This window comes from Camelus dromedarius, chromosome 8, assembly GCF_036321535.1.
Source record: "Camelus dromedarius isolate mCamDro1 chromosome 8, mCamDro1.pat, whole genome shotgun sequence".
NCBI classification, from domain to species: Eukaryota; Metazoa; Chordata; class Mammalia; order Artiodactyla; family Camelidae; genus Camelus; species Camelus dromedarius.
Window position 1 is genome coordinate 70,461,410 of NC_087443.1, and position 20,130 is coordinate 70,481,539.

Sequence of the window (20,130 nt, forward strand, 5' to 3'; positions counted from 1 at the left end):
GCAACGGCCAGAAAGGGCAGCACCCCCTCTCCCTTCTCCCACCCCAATGATATCATTACAACAACGTCATAAACACACCTTGGCCTCAAGAAAGGACAGAGAGATTTACTTCTCAGGAACCACTCTGAGCGGCGGTAATTACTGGCTGCAGTTCCAGCAGCCCTCCCTCCTCATCCTTCTCTCATCGGGCTTGCCCTGGGGTTAGCGGGCATCTCTTTCAATTACGGCAACTCCCTGCATTTAGAATGTTTGAGTTTTTATTCAGAAAATCTCTTGCAAAATGTTCTGAAGCAAGTTGAGAATGTGGTGCAGACAGCTGCCAAGTGAGACACAGGACTAGGGAGCTGGAAGGATAAAAGAGGATATAGAAAATGAACGCAGAAACAGGCCCATACATTGAGTCTTCCCCACACGCGCCACCTGTCAGGGTTCCAAAGGTGCACAGACAGGTTGCTCAGGGCCATCCCTCCCTGCCAGGAGGACGGCCCTGGCCTGGGGATCCACATGCTCATGCCTGAGCCACTGTCCCTGCAGGAAAAGCAGAAGCCCACCCTGACTCCAGGATAGAAGGCAGCACTGAGGTGGGGTGGGGCTCTCCAGAAGGCAAGGGGGAAGTCATTCCTCTTGGGAGTCCAAGACTGCCCTCCAAGGGAGGCCTTCTTTCACCAGCCGGGTCACTCAACGTCTAAGGGGCCCCACTGAACAATTTTCAGTGACACCCTTCCTCCTGCCACAAGCCAAAATGCCTCGGAGCATAAAGACTTTTCATGACCTGGCCCAGACCACTCTGCTCCCTGCACTCACTCCTGCTGGCGTCACCTGCTCTCCACGTGCCCGGCTCCCTTCCCAGGACCAGCCTGGGAGGCCCAGGCCTCACTGGCTCCTGCTCCTCTGCCCACCTCAGGCACCTAAATGGGGAGAGCTGGGTGCACTTGGTGCCCTGAGCATCTTTTCCCCTCTAAGGAGAATTCTGGGAGAGAGAAGCTTGAACTTGACCTATACATGCTCTGCATCCATCGGGAGCACGGTGCTCTTGGCTTCACTTTTCACTCCCCCAGAACGTACCTTCTGAGACGAGGAGTTGTTAACCCACAGCAGACCTACATTGTTCTCCAGTCTGGAAGCACCCAGAGCCCTGGGTATGCTTTTATGACACAAAACTATATTAAGTTGAACCATATGAAATGTCTGCTATTCTACCATGTTGACCTGCAAAAATGGCAATTTCATAGGATTCAACCTAAAAGACCCGACAGTGCTGAGGTACATTAGCCATCATCCTTCCCTGGTTCTGCTGAGATGAAGGCCAAGCCCCTGTGCATGGCAAACCTGCCTCTCTGCCCAGTTCTTCTCCCACCACTGCTCATGACCCATGTCCAGCACCCTGGCCACTTCGTATGCCTTTGCCCATCCTGTTGCCTCTGCCTGGAATGCCCTCCCCGACCATATCTACTTACCAAACTCCTATCCACTCCTCAAAACCCAGCTCAAAGTCCTCTTCAGCAAGCCTTCTCTGACTTACAATTCCATCTAGTCAGTTATTCCCTTCTTGGGCGATATCTGGGCTTTGTACGGAATTCTACTCATTCGCCTACCACTTCACAACATAATCTGTTCGTTTTATACCTAACCCTAAAACAAAAAATGGTATTATATATTATATCTGTTTATATTGTCCACACACACACACATCTATAACTCAGTACAAAATGTCTAAGAGTTCTTCATGCAGCTTGTGCTCTTGACTTTCAGAGATTACCTCGCTTGTTATATGTATGTAAACAAATGCTACAGCCTGGGTTCTGGGGCCAGACTTCCTGGATGAGAATGTGACTCTACCCATTCTTAGGCATGGGTTCTGGGGTCAGATTTCCTGGATGAGAATGTGACTCTACCCATTCTTAGACTCTACCCAAACTTGCCCTCAGACAAGTTTCCTACTTGGGCCTCAGTTTCCTTATCCATCACGTGGCACTCAGAGTACCTTCTCTTACACAAGGTTGACACAAGTTATTGCATATAAAACACCTAGCCCATCGCCTCTCACAGCTGTTGTAATTATTATTATTATTTCTGTTAAGGTCTCATGGGGAGAGTGACCCTTTTCAAATGGGAGTATGCATGTTTAGAACTTCAGCCTGGTCACTTTTTCTCCCCTTCAAATGCCACTTGTTATTCCTAAGCCTACAAAAATATAATCCTTCCATCAAGGACTCTCCAGAATTCTCTGATCTCCTGGGATCATTTTCATCAAGAATTTATTTGAAATTCATAGTAACAGGGATAAATGAAACATTTCATAAACATGGGCTTTAAGAAACCTGCTGGCCTATTCCTACAAAGAATGCAACCAACACTATTTTCATATATTATTAACTGTACCCAAAACGATAACGTACAAAGGCAACAGAAATAACGGTCGGCACAGTGATTCTGAGACCATTCAGAGATTTGAGCGTGGTGGTACCAGCATGATGGAAGACAAATGAATAGCATATTAGGTCACCTTAAAGGGGCACTACACTATGTATTCTTTTCTTTACCACTGTGTAATGCTGATTATATGACAACATGACAAAAAAAAAAATGGCCCTAGGCATTCAGCTCTACTTTAGGAAACCTTCCATCTCACACTGAAATGAAAAAAGATACAATCCAGAAATTGCTTCTTTGGTTAGTATTTCTGCAGTTCCGCAGGAATGGTTTTAATAGCGTGCGTGTTCTGGATTTCGGCTGTCAATTAAGAACCCATCAGAATGCAGGGCTAAATATTAAAATAATAGATATTGGTATATATTTCAACTTTAAAGGCCCTTTGTCAAATAATAGTGTCTTAAGGTGGAAGTCAGAGGAAGAGAAACTGGGAATTAAGGAGGGAGAGTAGGAACTAGACAGCTCCTCCTTAATAAAGGATCCGGTCTGTGCTTAAAATTTATCATGTAGCAGAGCACAGGCTTTGGAGATGCAGATGCAGGAATAGGATGCAAAACTTAACTCTTCCACTTACTGGCTGTGTGGCATTCAGAAGGTTACCCACCCTCTCTGATCTCAGGTTTCCTCCTCAGAAATCAGAGATCATTACACCTATCTTTAGGCAAGGTTGAGCACCAAAAGGAAATACTGGCCTTGAACCGACAGCACAGCACAGGGTACTCAGCAGGGGTTCCCCAGGGAACTCCTCCCTCCACACTTGCCTCCTCCTTAAAGAGAGCACAGGTTTGAAGATAACACATCTCTAGGACTATGGGGCCGAGTCCCAGAGGGAACTGTGGTTTGATCAAAAATAGGCCATTTGACCAAATGATTAAAAGTCTGTCATATGCTAATGCTCGGACGGGGCGGACCGTGGGCAATTTAGTAGGAGTAAATTGCAATTGATTTTCGAAGAAATTGCTTGTTCTCTTGCCTTTCCTCAGCTGTGTCACGCTCTTTCACACACAGCTGCCTTTGTCACAGCCAGAACCAACTGAAACACGTGTCCAGGAAAATCTTTTTTAGGCAAGATGCTTAATAATATAGACATCCACACTCAACACACACTATATATATACATGCAGTGAACAGGCAGATATACAAATACATCTTCATCTCTGTGTGTATATAGATGTTCTAGCAGGCTCAAATTTTGAAACAATTCTGCACCATGACTGTACCCTTCTGTGTGTTCTACAAATCCCGCTGTGGTTTGGAGAGTTATCCTGAGTCATTTTCATTTTTACAACAACCTACTATTTGAAGAAAGATCATAGAAGAGCACACCCCTAAAGCCTCCTCTCCGTGCACCCCCAGCCCTAGCTGTGCAAATCCCTGGGTACGAAAAGAAAATGGTTAAAAGATCACAGAAGATAAAAAATCATAAGAATAAAGGTTAACAATGGCTGCATTCACCCCTAATTTCTGATATGGTGATAGACCCTCTTAGAACATTAATTAGAATGGGAAGAGAGATGAAAGCAATGCCCAGGGGACATAATAAATTAGCCCCTTATGCAAATTACCCATTCGTTCTCATCACTGACCCAGCAAGTGGAGTCTCTAAATTACGGGAAGTGGTTCGTTTCTTTAACAAAAAATTCCAGACAAAAGGTTAATTTTTTTTTTTTAATCTGAAGGCTGGGAGGGCTTAAAGCAACAAATAATTTCTCAGTTTCCCTTGCAGACAATTCTGAAGGGGGCCAAAAGATATGAAAATTAACATTCTGGCCACTGGCTCCTGTTGCCAAACAGGGATCTATTCAATTAACCCTTGTTCCAAAACAATTCTAAAACGATGGACAGCTAGCAACCCCCTTAACTAATGTCAAAGGCTGTGGTTCTCACCCTAACCGTGAGAAACAAGTCTAGCATCCTAAAAGGGTGCACAGCCGGGGAGCAGGTGAAGGACAAATTAAAGGAGGTGGGGAAATGCCAGGATACAGAGAGTTTCAAACATCAATTTAAAAACAAACACACACCAAATTCTACTTGTCATCACTGTCTTGGACAATTTATGTTCTATCATCCCAGAAATTTATGGAACTCAGTTTTCTTATCAGTAAAATAAGGGGATTGAAATAGAATGACCTCCAAAAGTCCTCCTATATATCTACAATCCAGGGCTTTTATTTATCCCTTTGTTTCAACACAGTATTTCCGGTAATTTGATTTGTTTAAATATACTCTTATGACGTGCACTTTGTCTTCTGAACTCACTCCTGACTGCCTTTTCTCTTTCCTACTCTCATTTTCCCCTTTTCCTTATTGTCTCCACTTACTCCTTATTTTATCTTCTTCCATGTATTCAAACCAAATGCTTTAAATACATTCTGGTTCAAGGTAAGGTACATTTTAAATAAATCACACTTTATAAATGTTATTAACATGAAAAATATATGTGGCAAGATGACAAGTTTCTCTGGTATGAAGAAAAGTCTAGAAAGAAAAACAGCAACTCCTAGGATAATATATAGGATGCAATATGCCGGCCCTCAGAGAAGGAAGGAAAATATGTTACAGATCATCCTAGTCCACTGCCCTCATTTTACAGTGATGTCTCTCAGGAAGGGTGGACACTTGAGTAAGATCACGGGTTGGTTAGAATTAAAGCTGGAAGCAGAACACCCGTCTGCTGACTCCTGGACCAGTGCTCTTTGGCCAAACAACCCCAATAACTCTTCCTGTGAATTTGGCACTGTATTCCAGAGAATAAAAAAAAAAAAAAAAAGGACATCCTTTGGAAAGAATAAGCTTCGGCAGCAGAAAAATTAAGAGATGGCAGAAAGAAATACTTCAGAGGAGAAGAAGAAGGAATGAGGACAGACATATTGGCTATAAATTATTTTGCACCTTGTAACAATCTTCAGTTCATGCAATTACCTGTCACTCACCGATGCTTTATCTCCCCTCTTCTGGTAGCAGGACCTACAGTAACTCTATGCAAAATATTTGACTGTCTCTACTTTCACAGCCTGCACTGAAAGATTCCAGCCTTTGCCATAAGTATCCAGACACTGGAATGACCTGACACTTTACTCATGAAACTTCTTGAGGTTGACAGTTCATCTCAATAATAAAATTTGCCTTTAGGAAGTGGTCAGTGACACAAGAAGACACAGATTCCTCAGGTCATCAGGCAGGGAATAAGAAGGCATGTGTAGAATACAACTCCATTTTTGTAAAAAAGAAAGAAAGAAAGAAAGAAATATGTATGTTACATGCACACACACACACATATGTATATATTCATTTATGTGTAAAAAAATCCGTAAAGGTTCATATCAGATGTTTACAGTGGTTATGTTTGGAAGCTAAGACTGCAGGTGATTTAAATTTGCTTTGCTCTTTTACCTGTTTGCAATTTCTTATTGTTGTACAATAAAAATGGATGGCTGAGGGGCTAGGGAGGCAGAGAATAAAAGCCAAAAGTAGTGGTCTGTGAAAGTGAAATGTAAGTGTACTTAGCAGAGCCTGTGGGGACGGAAGCATCTCCCAGGTTGAAGGCCTGCCCTTCTCAGGGAGCAGTAATTCTTCCTGCTATGAGGGGTGTTGGAAGGAAGATTTATGGGGAGAGGTTAGAAGAATGGGAATCAGTCAAGCTGAGAAGGGAAGGCTGATCACAAGAATCCTTAAGCACAGGAAGCACTCCCACCCCGGGTGAGAGCCAGCTGCAGCAAACTCACCTCCGACCAAAGAGCATAAGGAAGGACAGGGCCCCAGAGGAACAGGAGGATTCAGAGCAGAAATAAGGAAGACCTTCCCCAAAAGGAAGTTAAGACACAAACGGGGCTATTAAGAGATAGGACTTTCCTCCAGGGCCCTTTGGATATTGGATAGATTTCTTATTTCTTGTCCAAGCTAGTTTATGAGCAGCATTCCTGAAGGCTTGGGGTTGTTATTCCTTTTCAAGACATAGAAGCATTGTTCCATGATCGGGGAATACGTTCTGCTAAAAAAGAGTCCTGGAGTCAGGAGTGAGGCAACAGCTAACATGGCCTTGGCACAGCGTTAAAAATGACAAGCTTTATTAAGGACCAACTGCAGTTCAGGGACCATGCAAGGCATTGTACATATAGCATCTTTAATTCACAAGAACCTGTAAGGGAGACATTACCATCATCATATCTTATATCCAAGGAGTGTCTGAGGTACAGTGAGCTGAAATGACCTGCCCAAGACAAAGTAAGTGGCAGAGCGAGGATGCACCCAGGTGAGTGGAACTCCAGAGCACACGTTCTTTCTCCAGCACCAGCACGTACAAAGATGAAGAGGTACGAAGCTGCCCAGAGCACCGGTGGGACAGCAGCTGGTCAACCTGGATTGTTTGGAGACAGGGTGGCTGGGACGAGACAGAAGGTCCATTAACAGAAGACTCATTCCTGTAGGTCACCAAGGTGCTAAGATCTGGCAATGGGTGGCCACGTTGGATTGGGAGAAACGAGACATGGGGTAGGGGACGGGTGGTAAAAAAAAAGGCCAGTGCAAAGTTCAAGTGAAGGATAAGAAAGGTAGATTAAGAGAATAGAGAGAGGGGAGCAATTCAGAAGACAGCGGGTAACTTCAGCAGGGCTCGGCGATGGGTCCGGCTAAAGGAGTGGGGAGGGTAGATGAGATGGTGGAGATGCTTCCAGAGCTTATGACTTAGACAGATAATGCCATTATGTAAGACAGGAGACTCAGGAAGAGAAGGATATAAGGGGCAAAGGGGTGTGATGATGAGATCCATTCTGGATGTGCTGAGTTTGAAGTAACTTGAGATACATCCAGATGGAGTCACTGGGCTTCAGCTGGAAATGCTGGTTTAGAGCTCAGGAGATGGTGGAGTAGGAGGTGAGCTCTGAGTCACTGACGTATATGGTAGCTGAGGTCCCAGAGATGGATGAGGTTTGTCCAGAGGGTACGCAGAACAGAAAGAGGCCAACACTGACCTCCCCTAAGGCAGTGCCAGGTTCCAGGAAAGGTTCTGGAGGCTGCCCTCAAGCAGCGCGGCCCTGGCCAAACTGCATCCCCTCTCTGAGCTTCAATTCTGTAAAAGCAGAGGATAAGCCTAGATCTCTAGGGCTCCTCTCTGATATCCAACCACCCATCGGTAATGAGACGCCTGCTCAGAACCAGGAAGGACATTCAGTGATGAGTGAACACCCGGCATAACATGTGAATCCCTGACTTTCCACTGGGAAAGACAGACATATAAGTAAGTCCCCCCATTAGGCTGTGATTAACAGCTATCACAAAGGCAAGAGCAAAATGCAGCAGGAGATTCCTGAGTGGGAGCGCAGCCCTCAGAGGTGAAACCCCATCTGGTCTTGAAGAACCAACAGAAACTTCCCAAACAGAGGCAAAGCCAAGTGCAAAGGCACACAAAGTACCTGGGAATGGGTTCCTCAGTGAGCCTGACTGGAGAGGTGACAGGGCTTAGAGAGGGAGGGAGGGGCCAAGCAGGCCTACCAAGGAGTTTACTATATGCCAGAATAGAGAATAAAGAACTGACGGGGTTCTCAAACATGCCCACAACATGGTTAGAGCGCTGAGTGGAAAGCAGAGAACCGCCATATTCCCCTAGCAGCTGGTATTTCCAAGCCCTTCTCTCTTGTCGTGGTTTGACAAGACAGCAGATGACCTTATAAGGCTCTTCAACGTGTAAAAATGTTGAAGTTTTTTGTGATAGCAACGTAAATATGATGGTATAGGAAAACAGAAATGCTAAACAGGGCTAATTACTTACAGCATCATTCAAAAAAAGGGGAAACCAGACTCAAAAGAGAGTTTAGGGACGTCGCATTTGGGGGCAAACCATTTCCAATGACTTGGGGACCAATCTCAAGACCCTAAGGCGTCCCTGGAAGATGTAAGCCGCTCCTGGACTTGGCAGGGAAATGGTGGCAGAGCCAAAGAGCTAGAACTTTGTCTTTCACCAAATCAGACTTAAGACGTTCAAATCCCAACATCACTCCGCCCCAACGATCTCTCACCACTTGTTTGCAGTACCATCGGCTGGTTACATTCAAGGAAGGGCTGGCATTTCCTGACTCTTCTCTACAAAATCCAGCCTTCCAATTCAGCTCCCACCTTGGAGCCTCTTTTTCTCTTGCTGCCGTAGACCCTCCCTCTGATCCTCCATCGTCAGGCTTCTCTTGGCACTCAGTGCACTTTCAAAAATTTCTTCCTGCTTTGTTGTCTCCCTCCAGACAGTCCAAAAACATTGCCAGCAGGTTCATCTTCCTTTCAAGTCGCTATTTATTTCTTGCTGCTTCTTGAACTTTTGTGAAGACGAAAAGGAGGTGACAGAGCAGAGTCATGGCTGAGAGGGGAGCAGATGTGAAGCACCGCCTGGCAGCTCCATCCTCCGGGCCTCCCAGCGTCCACACAGCCCTGCCCTCTCGGCTCCCGAGACACTTTTCTGTGTTCTCCCCCCTCCTCCGACATCCTCTTGCCCTGGCTCACTTTTTCCTCTACGTACTCTTGCTCGCTGCCTGCCTGAGTCTTCGCGTCGAGACCCTTCAAAACCACACAGCACCCACAGGGAGAGTGCTTCTAGAGCCCTTAAAACTGCCGTAGAGGCCAAGGCTTCAGCTATCACGTTTTCAGAAGAGCAGTCCCTTCAGCCTCCCACCGCAATTCTCACCTGACTCGGCTGCAGCTCAGCCTTCAGAACAGAGATGACAGTTTTTAGATTCCACCTTATTTGTATTCCCTCCCTTGTTCTCGCCACTGATAATACCTCAATATGGCCTTTTAACTGGCGATTAAGTAAACAATGGCAAAGATAGCCATGGGTTTGAAGAGTCCAAAGAAAATGGAAACGCAGGAACGTCAAACATGTCTTGTTCGGTGAGAGGATTCAGCTCACACTTAACTGTATGTGGATAAACATTCTTTTCACATTGGGCAGCGAAGTCCAAATATGGAAACTCGGATTGCTACCCTATCTGGAAAAAGCAGAGGCCCTGCTGTCCTGGTTTCCTCAGAGAGATTCTCAAGACAGAAGAGATGTTCTAGCAACTCAGATTCAAACCATGACAAGCAACATTCATCACCCCGATCCTCTGTCCTTCTCCATCCTACAAATGCCAAACTGGATAATATGCATTATTCAATGACTTAAAACCTCTCAAGGCTCCATTTGGCTTTCCTATACCCACTTAAGGAACACAGTCACTGTCAGAGGTCAAAGCTCATTAGTGCTGGAACCTAAATCCAATGCCCTTGAGATATAAAATGTAGCTCCAGACAAGACCTCCCTGGCTCTGAGTAATTCATTATGACTTCTGGGTCCTCGGCAGGCCACATCTCACAAACTGAGAATCATATTTGCTATGAAAAGAAACCTGGCTGAGAAAGGGATCCAAAAAAATGAATGAGTGGAACCTGGTCCACATAGAAGAGTTTCTGACACTCATCAAAGAAATTCAGACAAGCCAGTGGTATCCAAGAATGACCAAGCTACTTTAAGTGGAGAACAAATGCAGAGATTGAAAACAGTGAGTGTAAGAGCACAGTGAGGGATTCCAGAGGTGTCCTCAATCTTTTCTCAGAATCATAGACTGTTAGGACTGGAGATTATTTACTCCAATGGCCTCATTATACCAAGAAAAGAGACACCCAGAGAGGGAAAATGAGTGTACTGAAGCCCCATAGCTCACAACAATTCTGAAATTAAAACCCAAAAGAACCTTCCTCCTTACCCACTTCCTCACTCTCCCTGTTCCTGAGGAAGTTCACATCTTTCCAGGCATCAGTACAAAGACTGAGGAGTAATGCTCCCATCGCCCCCCAGGGCCATTGGCAAGAGGCACCACCCCTCAAAGTGCTAGGAAGGCCAGGTTCACTTCTGGTACCCCATCCTAGTTCTGCCTGACCTGCTCCTATGAGAGCCCAGCTGGTCATATACACTTGTCTGTAAGTGCCTGCTCCACTGCCCGAGCCACTGTCTTGGCTGGGCCAAAGAGACAGAGAGCATTAGTAGGATTTGGGATGGAAGTTATCAGCATTATTCAGGATAATGTGTGGGTACCTCTGATACTAATCTCATCCCTTTATATTTTATCCTGAAACAGACAACACACACACACACACACACTTTTCCTCCGAACCTAAAGAATAATATAGAGGAGTGCTTCTCAAGCTTCCTGTGCATATATAAAGCACTCAGCCCAGGGATGTTCTTAAAATGCAAATTCTGGTTCAGAAGAATCGGGAATGATCCTGAGATTCCACACTCCTAACAAAGCCCCGGGTGATGTCCACGCTGTTGGTCTGAGGATCACACTCTGAGTAGCGAGGGCAGATGTTACAAAATCTTGCAAACAAATTTAAATTCTGGTTCCACCAATTAGGAGCTTTGTGACTTTGGGCTGATTTCCTAACTTCACGGTGCCTCAATTATCTCATCTCTAAAATGGAAATAACAATATCTAAGATGCACTTGATGAAGATTACATAAGTTAATGATGCAAAGCTCTTAAACAGTACCTGGTGTATCATAAGGGCTTAATAAATGCCAGGTCCTGGCTGCCTCTAAGATTCATGAGAGCAGGGATGACATCTGTCTGGCTCACTGCCAAAATCCCAGTGGCTAGAATTTAGTAGGTGCCCAATAGATGTTTGTGAATGAATGAATGTATGTATGTATAATACACTCACACATAATTGTAATATTTACACACTCCCTTGGTTCTATGATTGCTGCAGGAAAACAAAATATTTAAAACACTAGAACACTCGACCAGTACCAAACCATCATCTCATAGAATCCAATTCAACATGAACCACCCTGTTTAATCACTAGGAAACATATGATTTGTGATGGCTATATATGCTGTAGAAAATGTCTTAACTGTAAACAAATAAAGACATCAGTCTGGAATCTGTATGTCATTAAGAGAAATCACTGCCTTACTCATTATTTATGGGGCTGTCTGAATGCAGATGTTACGAAAAACTTAATTCTAAAACTAAGTTCACTTCCAAACCAAATGTAGATTTATAAAGAGAGACAAAACAAACCATGAGAAGCAATATCACTTTTTAAAGGGCAGTAATACATTCTCTTGTACATGCACACACTTGCACAGGAAAAATCAGAAACAAACAAAAAAAATTGTTAACAAATGGTGGAGCTTAATCCTTTAAATCAAAGGCAGACAAGTGAGTCTGTTCAAAATTCTTCAACAATCTAAGATTATCTCCAGACATCTCGTAAAGTAAGTGGCATCATTTAAACAGATCCCATTTCCAGGGAGGCACTGTGTACAGTGTGTAGCAAGAAGGGAATACGATTGCCACCTACAGTCAGAAGTGGCACTCCCTTTGCAAGAGCTGGCCAATCATATTTTAATGTGGAAAAAAAATTCAACCAAGTCATCTCTCTCCAACCTCTTTCAAACCACCACACCACATTACTTCACTTAGAATTACTTTCAAGTCATACAGTCATCTCTAGGCATTCTGCCTCTTCATTATCATCATCCTATTTCTAATTTCCCAGAAACACTGCACTGTTCAACTCTCTACTTATACACTATTTGAGAGCCGAGGAGAATGCAAGTCAACAGATTTCAAGCAGGCGAAGGCATCAGAGTGGAAGTGTAAATCTGCTTACCTGGTATGAATGGGACCACCCGGAATATATCAGACAATCTGCTGTTAACTGGTTCATAAGGGGAATCTTCAAGCAGATCATTTCCTAAAAACAACAGAAAGATGGGGCTCAGATCTGGAAAACAGACATATTTCAGGCAGTTTTTGTTACTGAATCTGGATTCTAATTATGTTATGATTGTGTAACAAAACGATGCTTTGAAACTTTCAAAGATTTCAAATGCATCTATTTGGCTCTGGTTATTTCTTTTCATTCTCTCTGCCTCTGTTGTCCTTGCTCTCCCCAGAGTGCCATGAAAACACTGCAGAGCAACCCTGCCTGATCTTGCCAGAAAACTCTCCCACTCTTTGCAAAGGAATGAAATCAGAGAGGAAGGAACCAGTGACATCACAAGCCTAGCTTGCCTCTGGGAACCAATGGAAGAAAGGTGACCCAAAAGAGGCCCTCATTTTTTTGCTTCCAAAACATGACATGCCGTCACAAAGCAGGTACCCTGGCTATTGAATAGTCAGTATCTGAAATCGGTTTTCATTAATTCTGGAGGAAGTGGCAGCTGAGAGGTCAAATCTGTACATTTCAAATTTTCAGAGTAAGTCTCAGTGGAGAATGAATGCACTGAATGTTTGTATTAGATTTATAAACACGAGCCAGCTCTGGCATTCAAGGACTAAAAAATTGCCATTGTAATGGATGGCTGTGAGAAGTAGACCTTCCCCTCCCTTAGCCACTTCTGTGTTAACCAAGGTTGAACCACACCAGCTACTTCAAGACTCATCTAATCTAACAATTTATTTCCCACATCTGCCTTTGATCAGGTTTGAGGAGGGGTAAAGGCAGACTAGATTCCAATGGAACTTTTATTCTTAATTCTCTATCTTATGTCGGTATAGATAGAAGGGAAGAAGAGAGGGGGTAAACTCTAGGCAAGATGCAGTGCAAGTCTTTGGCTTATTCTGTGAAGCCAGCTCTCCTTGGAGGAAAGTTGCAGGTCCTTTGGTGTGGCCTTTAATGGATTCCTTCTCTGATGTTCTGACCAAGTTTCAAAGAGGTCAGCGACGGCCCCGGGATGTCCCTCCACCCCCTCACCGGTTTTCCAACAACCAGGCCCCAACAATGCTGCTAGGGAGGCGGCAAACACCAGCTGCCGACGTCCCTGGGGGCTAATGAAAGGTCCTCATTCTGCAGCTGGGGAGAAGTGAGTGGAAGATGAGGTCAGCCAGACCCGGGGCCTAGGGGCCCTCCTGCCTTCGGGGGGCTGGGGGAGGGAGAGGAGGGCGGTCGGCGCGTACCCTGCAGGCTCTGGTACATGCTCCAGTAGATGCGCAGGCAGTTCTTCTCCTTCTTCATACCCCGCTTGCAGCGGCAGTTGTAGAGCGACTTCTGTTTGAGGGCCTCCATGGCGCTGCGGCACTCGTCCTTGGCCTCCAGGCCCGAGGTCAGGCTGAAGTTGGTCTCCTTGCCCGCCACGCACTGCCTCAGCGTGCGGTACTTGGTGCTGCAGCTCTGCTCCTTCAGGCACTGGTCGCTGGCTTTCACACAGTCCAAGCGGTCCCCGCCGCTCACCTCGGCCGACAGGAGCACGTCTGCGGGGGAGGGGAGGGAGCGTGAGCGGCCCTGGGCACCGGCCCGAGGCGCCAGCCACCCCCCCACCCCGCCCCCGGGGGAGGGCGCGGACAGGACCAGGCTTCCGGGGCGCCCCGGGAGTCCATTTTCCCGCCTGGGGATCCCCTGCCGCTGGCCTCCCCCGACCCCAACTCCCCAGGCCCCCGAGGCTTTGCGGGCTTTTCGAGGTTTGCCCGCGAGCCAGCGCTGCCCACGACGCGTGCCGGCCCCGCCGCCCCGGGACAGACCAGCCTGAGAGGCTGCTCAGCCTCCAGGGCCGCCCTTCCGCCGCCCCAGGCTCCAGCCACTCGCTCCGCTCCGCCCGACTGAAGCCCGGGGGCTTTCTGAAGAGAGGAGCGGCGGCCGGCTGGGCGCTGGGCGCCGGGCGCCGAGAAGGCTAGCCCTGGTCCCCCGCCCACCCGGCGGGGAGCACCGAGACGCTATTTGGGGAAAAGTTTTCGCTTCCAAGTTTGCTCTCCTGGCCCGGTGCTCGCCCACACCCCACCTGCCCGCCGCGACTCCGCGAGCTCCCCGGGACTCGCAAAGGGCGTCGGGCTTGGGGCAGGAGGTTCAGATCCCTTAATTTCCCATAGGCTAGGTCATTTTAAAACGTAGGAAATAAAAACCAAGGGAAAAAAAAAACAAGTGCCACGCCGCCCGCTCCCCGCATCCTGGGGTGCTGAGGATTCAGGATCTCCTTCCCCAAAACGAAACTTCGCCGTCCCCCACCCACCGCACCCGCGCCGCAATCTTGGAGGAATTGGGGGGCTGCCGCTAGTACTCCGCAGGAAGGCTCAGAAGATAAGAAAGCTAGCGGCGGCCTCGACTTACCCAGAAGCGGCAGTGCGAAGTACAGGGTCGCCAGGAACATGGTGCCGGCGCGCAGCTGGTCCCCGCCCCCCCGAAAATCCCGAGCTGCCGCTGGGTCTCGCCGAGGGAGCTCAGCATGCAGCGATCCGCGGACGGCCGCGCTGCTCTGGGCGCCCAAAGTTCAGCTCCATCCAGTGCGAGAGGAAACTCCCTGGTCCGTCCTCCGCCAGGGACTCAGCTGCCGGCGACTCAGCTTCGGGCGGGCGGCTGGAGCGAGGGCGGGAGGCGGTTCCGCTTTTAGCGGTTCAGGTCCTACCCAACCTGGAAGGGAGAGCGCGCTGTGAAATGAGAGCGGAGAGCGCTGGAGCCTCCCTCCGCGCCTCTGCCCTCCCGTGCTGAGGCCTTGGGGGACTTTTTAGCGCCGGGTGAGGGCCCACCCCTACCCGGGTCGGGGCGCGGGAAGGGGGCGCGAGAGGTGCATGTGCTTGTATTCCAGGGAGCCGCCCGCACGGGCAGGGTGGAGGCTGCAGAGGTCCGACGCAAGCTCCCAAAGTCCAAGGGGGTATCCCTCGGGTCCAACCCAAGAGGCTAAACGCAAGCAAATAAATAAATAACGTTACTTTCCGAGAGCTGCGAGCGGAGCCAGCCGCTGCCTGGAGTCGAAGCCCTCCGCGGCGGCAGCTTTCTCACCAGCCCTGGCGCGTAAAGAGCCCCTTCTCCCGGGAAGTTCGCCGCCCCCTTCTCGCCCCAGCTAGCTCGCTCAGTCGGCCCTCCCCACCCTAACCACCAATCACTGCCCCCCATGGCCGTATCCCCTCCTCCCCGGCTCGCCTCCATTCAGAGGCAGCCAGGCGAGGGGGAACAGAGGTCCCGGCTGGTGCCGAAACCCGGCTCGTGCGCCCCTACCCGCCACGCAGTCCTCCGCTTGCTCCCTGGAGTCCGCGCAGCGCAGGCACTAGCCCAGCGTTCTGGAGTCGGGCGCATCAACGCCGCCACCCCGGCGGAGCGCACCGGTCCGTAGTCCCGGAGCGCCAGGGCAGGTGCAGCCGCGCGCGGCGCGCGCCCCCGTTCGCCAAAGTTGAGGGGCACCAAAAAGAGGGGTCTAGGGGAGTGGGGGAGTGGCGGCCGGCTCCCCAACAAACAGAATGAAAAAACTCTCTCCAAATGCCACCAACCTGGACTCAACCAACCGTGTCCAGCTGCAGTGAGGAGCCAGTTTGTTTATTTATTTATTTATTTTGAGAGTGTCCCCGCCCCCTCCTTCCCTTTCCGGGCTCACTTCTCTGCACTAGGAAGAAAGATGCCGTAATCGTCGAGAGCTCAGAGGACCGAGTTGGGCCAGGACGATTTCCGAGCAGAGCCTCGGCTCGGATGCCCGTTAGGGATGTTAGCGGTTATTGGGAGCTGCGCAGAGGACAGCGGATTCCAAGATCATATTTCTTTGCCAGAAGACCCTCTGCTTGCTCTTGCTCCTGCTCCCGCCGCCCCGCAGCACACTGCCAGCCCCCTCCGATACTCGCCCGAGGGGACACCGCAGATGCATACACTAACCCGCGGTGGGACCGGAGGCTGGATTCCACAGGCGCGCACAGGACACAGCGCTATGCAGCTGGCCACCGGCGCTGCTTTTCTCTCTCTCTCTCTCTCTCTCTCTCTCTCTCTCTCTCTCTCTCTCTCTCTCTCTCTCTCTCTCTCTCTCTCTCTCTCTCTCTCTCTCTCTCTCACATACACACACACACACACACAGGCACAATGCACAAGAGATGTTTCTTCCTTCCTTCCTTCCTAGTGCAATCAAACCAAACCCTTCTGAACACAAAGTTTTTCCCCACGTCACTGGCGGCTGTGACTCAAGACTTGGCGCGTTAAAAAACACACTCAGACCCAGGCCCTCGGAGCTGGCGATTGCGGGATGTGCCCATCCAATCATCCCACGCCAACGCGCTTCACAGGCATACTCACACACGCACACGCAGTCTCTAACTCTGTCCTCGAGCTTGAACAGGGAGACAAAAGCGGACCCCCCGCCCACTGCATTTAAACCGCGTCAGACTTGGCTTTGGGAAATTTATAAGCTGACCTCCATCTTGGCTGTTTCAAGAGTAAATTTTAAAATAATAATAAATGTAAAGGCTTAAAACATGTATAGCCCTTCACCTCAATCCCTGAGACCACTCGTTCTCAGCCGAGCTGCTGACCGCTCTACCCTGCCTTGAACACACGCTCCCTCCTCACACGCCGGGGCGGAGGGCGCCAGGGACACCGAGTCTACACTGGCTACAGAAAGGGGCCTGGGAAACAGCCCGCAGTGGCAATGGCGGTCCAGACGCTCACGGCTTGCATTTGAGATCTTTGCTGATATCCAAGTTCGTCTCTTCGGGAAACCGAGTTTGAGTTAAGTCTGGGTGAGCCCAGCTATCAAATCTGCAACCCATCAGACTAGACAATGGGCGGCAGAGGAGAGAAAAGAAACGCTCATTTTGATCGTGGAAGGGGGGAGGGTGTTAATTGAAAAGGGCACGGAGTTTGGTTTAAGTTTGAGGCAGGGGTGTAAGGGCGGGGAGAAAAGGAGAAAGAAAGGGGAGGACTGGGTAGCTCTCCATTCAACTACACAGCAGCCAGGCGCGCCCCTGGCTGCGGCTGCCGCCGCTCCATTGCGTGCGGAGCTTTGTTCCGAGCGTGTCTGCGCGTCCGTGCGCGCCCCAAACCCCGGAGACACCGCACGGATCTGCGCTCCTGCGCAAGTGTCCCTCAGGGGGAGGTACGAGGAGATTAACGCCCTCATCAAGCACTCCCCCAACACATGCCCACGCACGCACGCGCGCGCGCGCGCACACACACACACACACGCAGTCACACCACGCACGGATTTCTTGTTCTGTATATCAGTTTACACTTGGTTGCTGAATAAACAAAGCAAACATATGCCACATTCTCGCGACAGATGGTTCAAACCAAGGGCTACTTCAGTTCCCTTTCTCCAACAGTGATAACAGTCTAAGTGACAGGACGGACTAAGCGTAAGTGTAATTAAGTCTTTCAATGAGTTTCTTCACTTTAAAGAAGTTTATTGTATTTTCACATACAAACTAGAGAAATCCCTGGAAGGTGGTCTTAGTGAGAAATGCGGAAATGTGAATTAAGAGTTTATCTGACCTGTGTTTCTTCATGGACACCCGAAGCATAAAACCCTTCTTCATTATATTTTATAAGCTGGGGTGAATGTCTCCTTTTGGAAAATCAGTCATTGAAATTACAGTTTTCAATGGATGGACTAGGGCCTATCATTGCTGACCACGTGGGGTGGTTGCAGGACAATGAGACTTCAGTTAAGGACACCATCCACATCTTTTGTAACTGTTCTTTGTTTAGATATGATTTATGTTATCCTAATATTCCACAAGCAGCTTTTAAATCAAATCTTAATAGGATGCAGGAAGGGTAGAATAAAAGTTCTCCAAATGTAAAATAGGGGACTTTTTAAAAAATATTTATAGCTTCAAGAATATTTCTGAACCATTCGTTCACATTGATCTTCATTAAGTTCTTACTGATGATGAAAACAGTTAAAAAAAAATGCCACAAGATACTATAACTATTGTCCAATACAATAGACACTAGCCATATGGCTATTTCAATGAAGAATAAATAAAATAAAAATGCTGTTCCTCAGTAGCACTAGCTACATTTCAAGTGCTCAGTAGCCCTCAGTGGCTAGTGGCTACCATATTGGGCTGCACAAATATAGAACATTTCCATTGTCACAGAAAATTCTATTGAATAGCACTACTCTATAGCGTTGGTGTGAAATCAGTTAATGTGGTGTATATAGAAAGTTCATAGAGTAACAGAACAGAGCAGGCATAAAGTGAATGCTTTATAAGCAGCAGCAGTAGTAGTTGTGGTGGTTGTGATGATGATGGTGATGTTAATCTTTTGAGGAAGCTGGAGAATCCATGAAGACACAGCCCACTGCTGTGTCTCAGGAGATCAGTGGGCAAAAGAAGCTAAGGAAAGAGGAATGAATGATCTCCTGACGATAGCTGTGTACGGAAAGATGTGGCCCTTACTCTATTCTAAAATTTCTTGTAGTAGGAGCTAATTTTTTAAGTGTCTGTTTTACAACTATATCCGCTACCTTCTAAAAGTGAGAGAAATACATGGCTGGAAAGCCCTCGGAATATAGAGGATAGAAACGCAGTGTGAATTACTGTATTAGTATTATCTCTGTTTCCTTGGAGCTTATCTGTTCCCATGTGTACAGGTCTGATCTCAGGATGAAAGGTGACATTGAAGTATCAAATATTATTAATAATTATAAAGATTCATGCCATCCTCTGTGACATGTTTTCTCAGTGGGAAATTGGTTTTAACGCTACAAAATTAAGTTCTATCTACCCAGAAGCACGTGAAGTGAGCAATTTTCTTGCATTTCTTGATGTAAGTGTATTTTTGCAAGTTAACAGATGACTCATGGCGAGTATGACAGTTTTATTCTATGCAGTATTTTGTCTCCTACTCTCATTGCCTTGGCCCTATAGAGTGCAATATAAAATACATTCCTTTTGTCAAATTATACTGCTCAAAAAAATCACTCAAGTTTTTTTTTTTTTAACTCAAGCTAGTCCATCAAAGTTTTTGACGTTAGACAGTTTAACAGGCTTACCTCTGTAGCAGCTGTACAAAACCACTCACTGTTACCTAAACGTGCCATGCTTTTGGTTTTTTCTTTTTGCTGCTACATCTTTGCCCACACTGTTCCATCTGCTTCATATGCACTTCGTCCTGATATGTGAAGATCTATCTCAGCTTCAATAGGCTAAGGATAGCAAGGACTCTGGGTAGGAAGAATAGTTCTCTTCAGTGTGCATTCTCGTGGACCTGTTGGAATCTTTATTACAGCTGTTGTGACAGTGCATTGGAGTTGGTTGCTCTACCTGTATCTTCAACTGGAATGTGAGTTCCTTGAAGGCAGGAAGATGTTCTATTCATTCTATTTTTGCATCCCCAGCATTTAGACTGATAACTGACACACACTCACCTCCAGTCAATGTATATAGATTGCATGAATAATGAGTGATACTGTTTCTCATTTTCCTCTGACACAATAATTCTACTGAAAGGTTTACATAAAATCCCTTTACTATAAGAACAATACTGAATATAAGTACCTCATGCAATTACTGGTATTGCTATTCCAATAATAGTATCAAAAATATATATTATTCCTTTGGGGATTTGACATTTACTTTTTTTTTTAAAACAAAACCCATTATTGTAATAGAATGCTCTTTTTCTGGTTCACTTTAATAGTAACATATGACATATTTCATTTCTGGGAAAAGATAGCTTGCCTTAGGTCATATTCTAAGGCATAAAGCCAGAGGCAGAGTAACATTTCCACCTGAAGTTCTCTAATCATCTAGAAATATGTCTCTCTTTCTGGGAGAGAAGGATTTAGAAGGGCCAGATTAGAGTTACCCTGGAGCCTTCATCCTCGAAGGCAAATTTTGAAAAGCTAAGTTGACCCAAAAGTTTGTTAAAAATTGTTTTATAAACACACAAGGCCTTGTGCAGTCTTTTAGGAAAATGAGAAAATAGTAATCATCCAAACCCGGAAGGTTGGTGTAAGGGTCTATATG

The 20,130-nt window shown here is 47.1% G+C and overlaps 1 protein-coding gene across 3 annotated transcripts in view; it reads right to left on the minus strand.

Annotated features, from left to right (window-relative positions):
- Positions 1-15,495, minus strand: part of GFRA1 (GDNF family receptor alpha 1) — a 197,492-nt gene extending 181,997 nt beyond the window's left edge. For 2 of the 3 annotated variants that reach the window (XM_031461834.2, XM_031461829.2), the window contains exons 1-4: positions 15,109-15,196; positions 14,510-14,809; positions 13,366-13,659; positions 12,077-12,160 (exon numbers count right to left, since the gene is read on the minus strand). In XM_031461834.2, the coding sequence (XP_031317694.1) occupies positions 12,077-12,160; positions 13,366-13,659; positions 14,510-14,549 (418 nt within the window). In that variant the 5' untranslated portion in view covers positions 14,550-14,809; positions 15,109-15,196. Of the gene's footprint in view, positions 1-12,076; positions 12,161-13,365; positions 13,660-14,509; positions 14,810-15,108; positions 15,197-15,394 lie in introns of those variants that run through there. The other variant, XM_031461830.2, reaches the window with a different exon arrangement.
- Between the last annotated feature and the right edge of the window lie 4,635 nt (positions 15,496-20,130).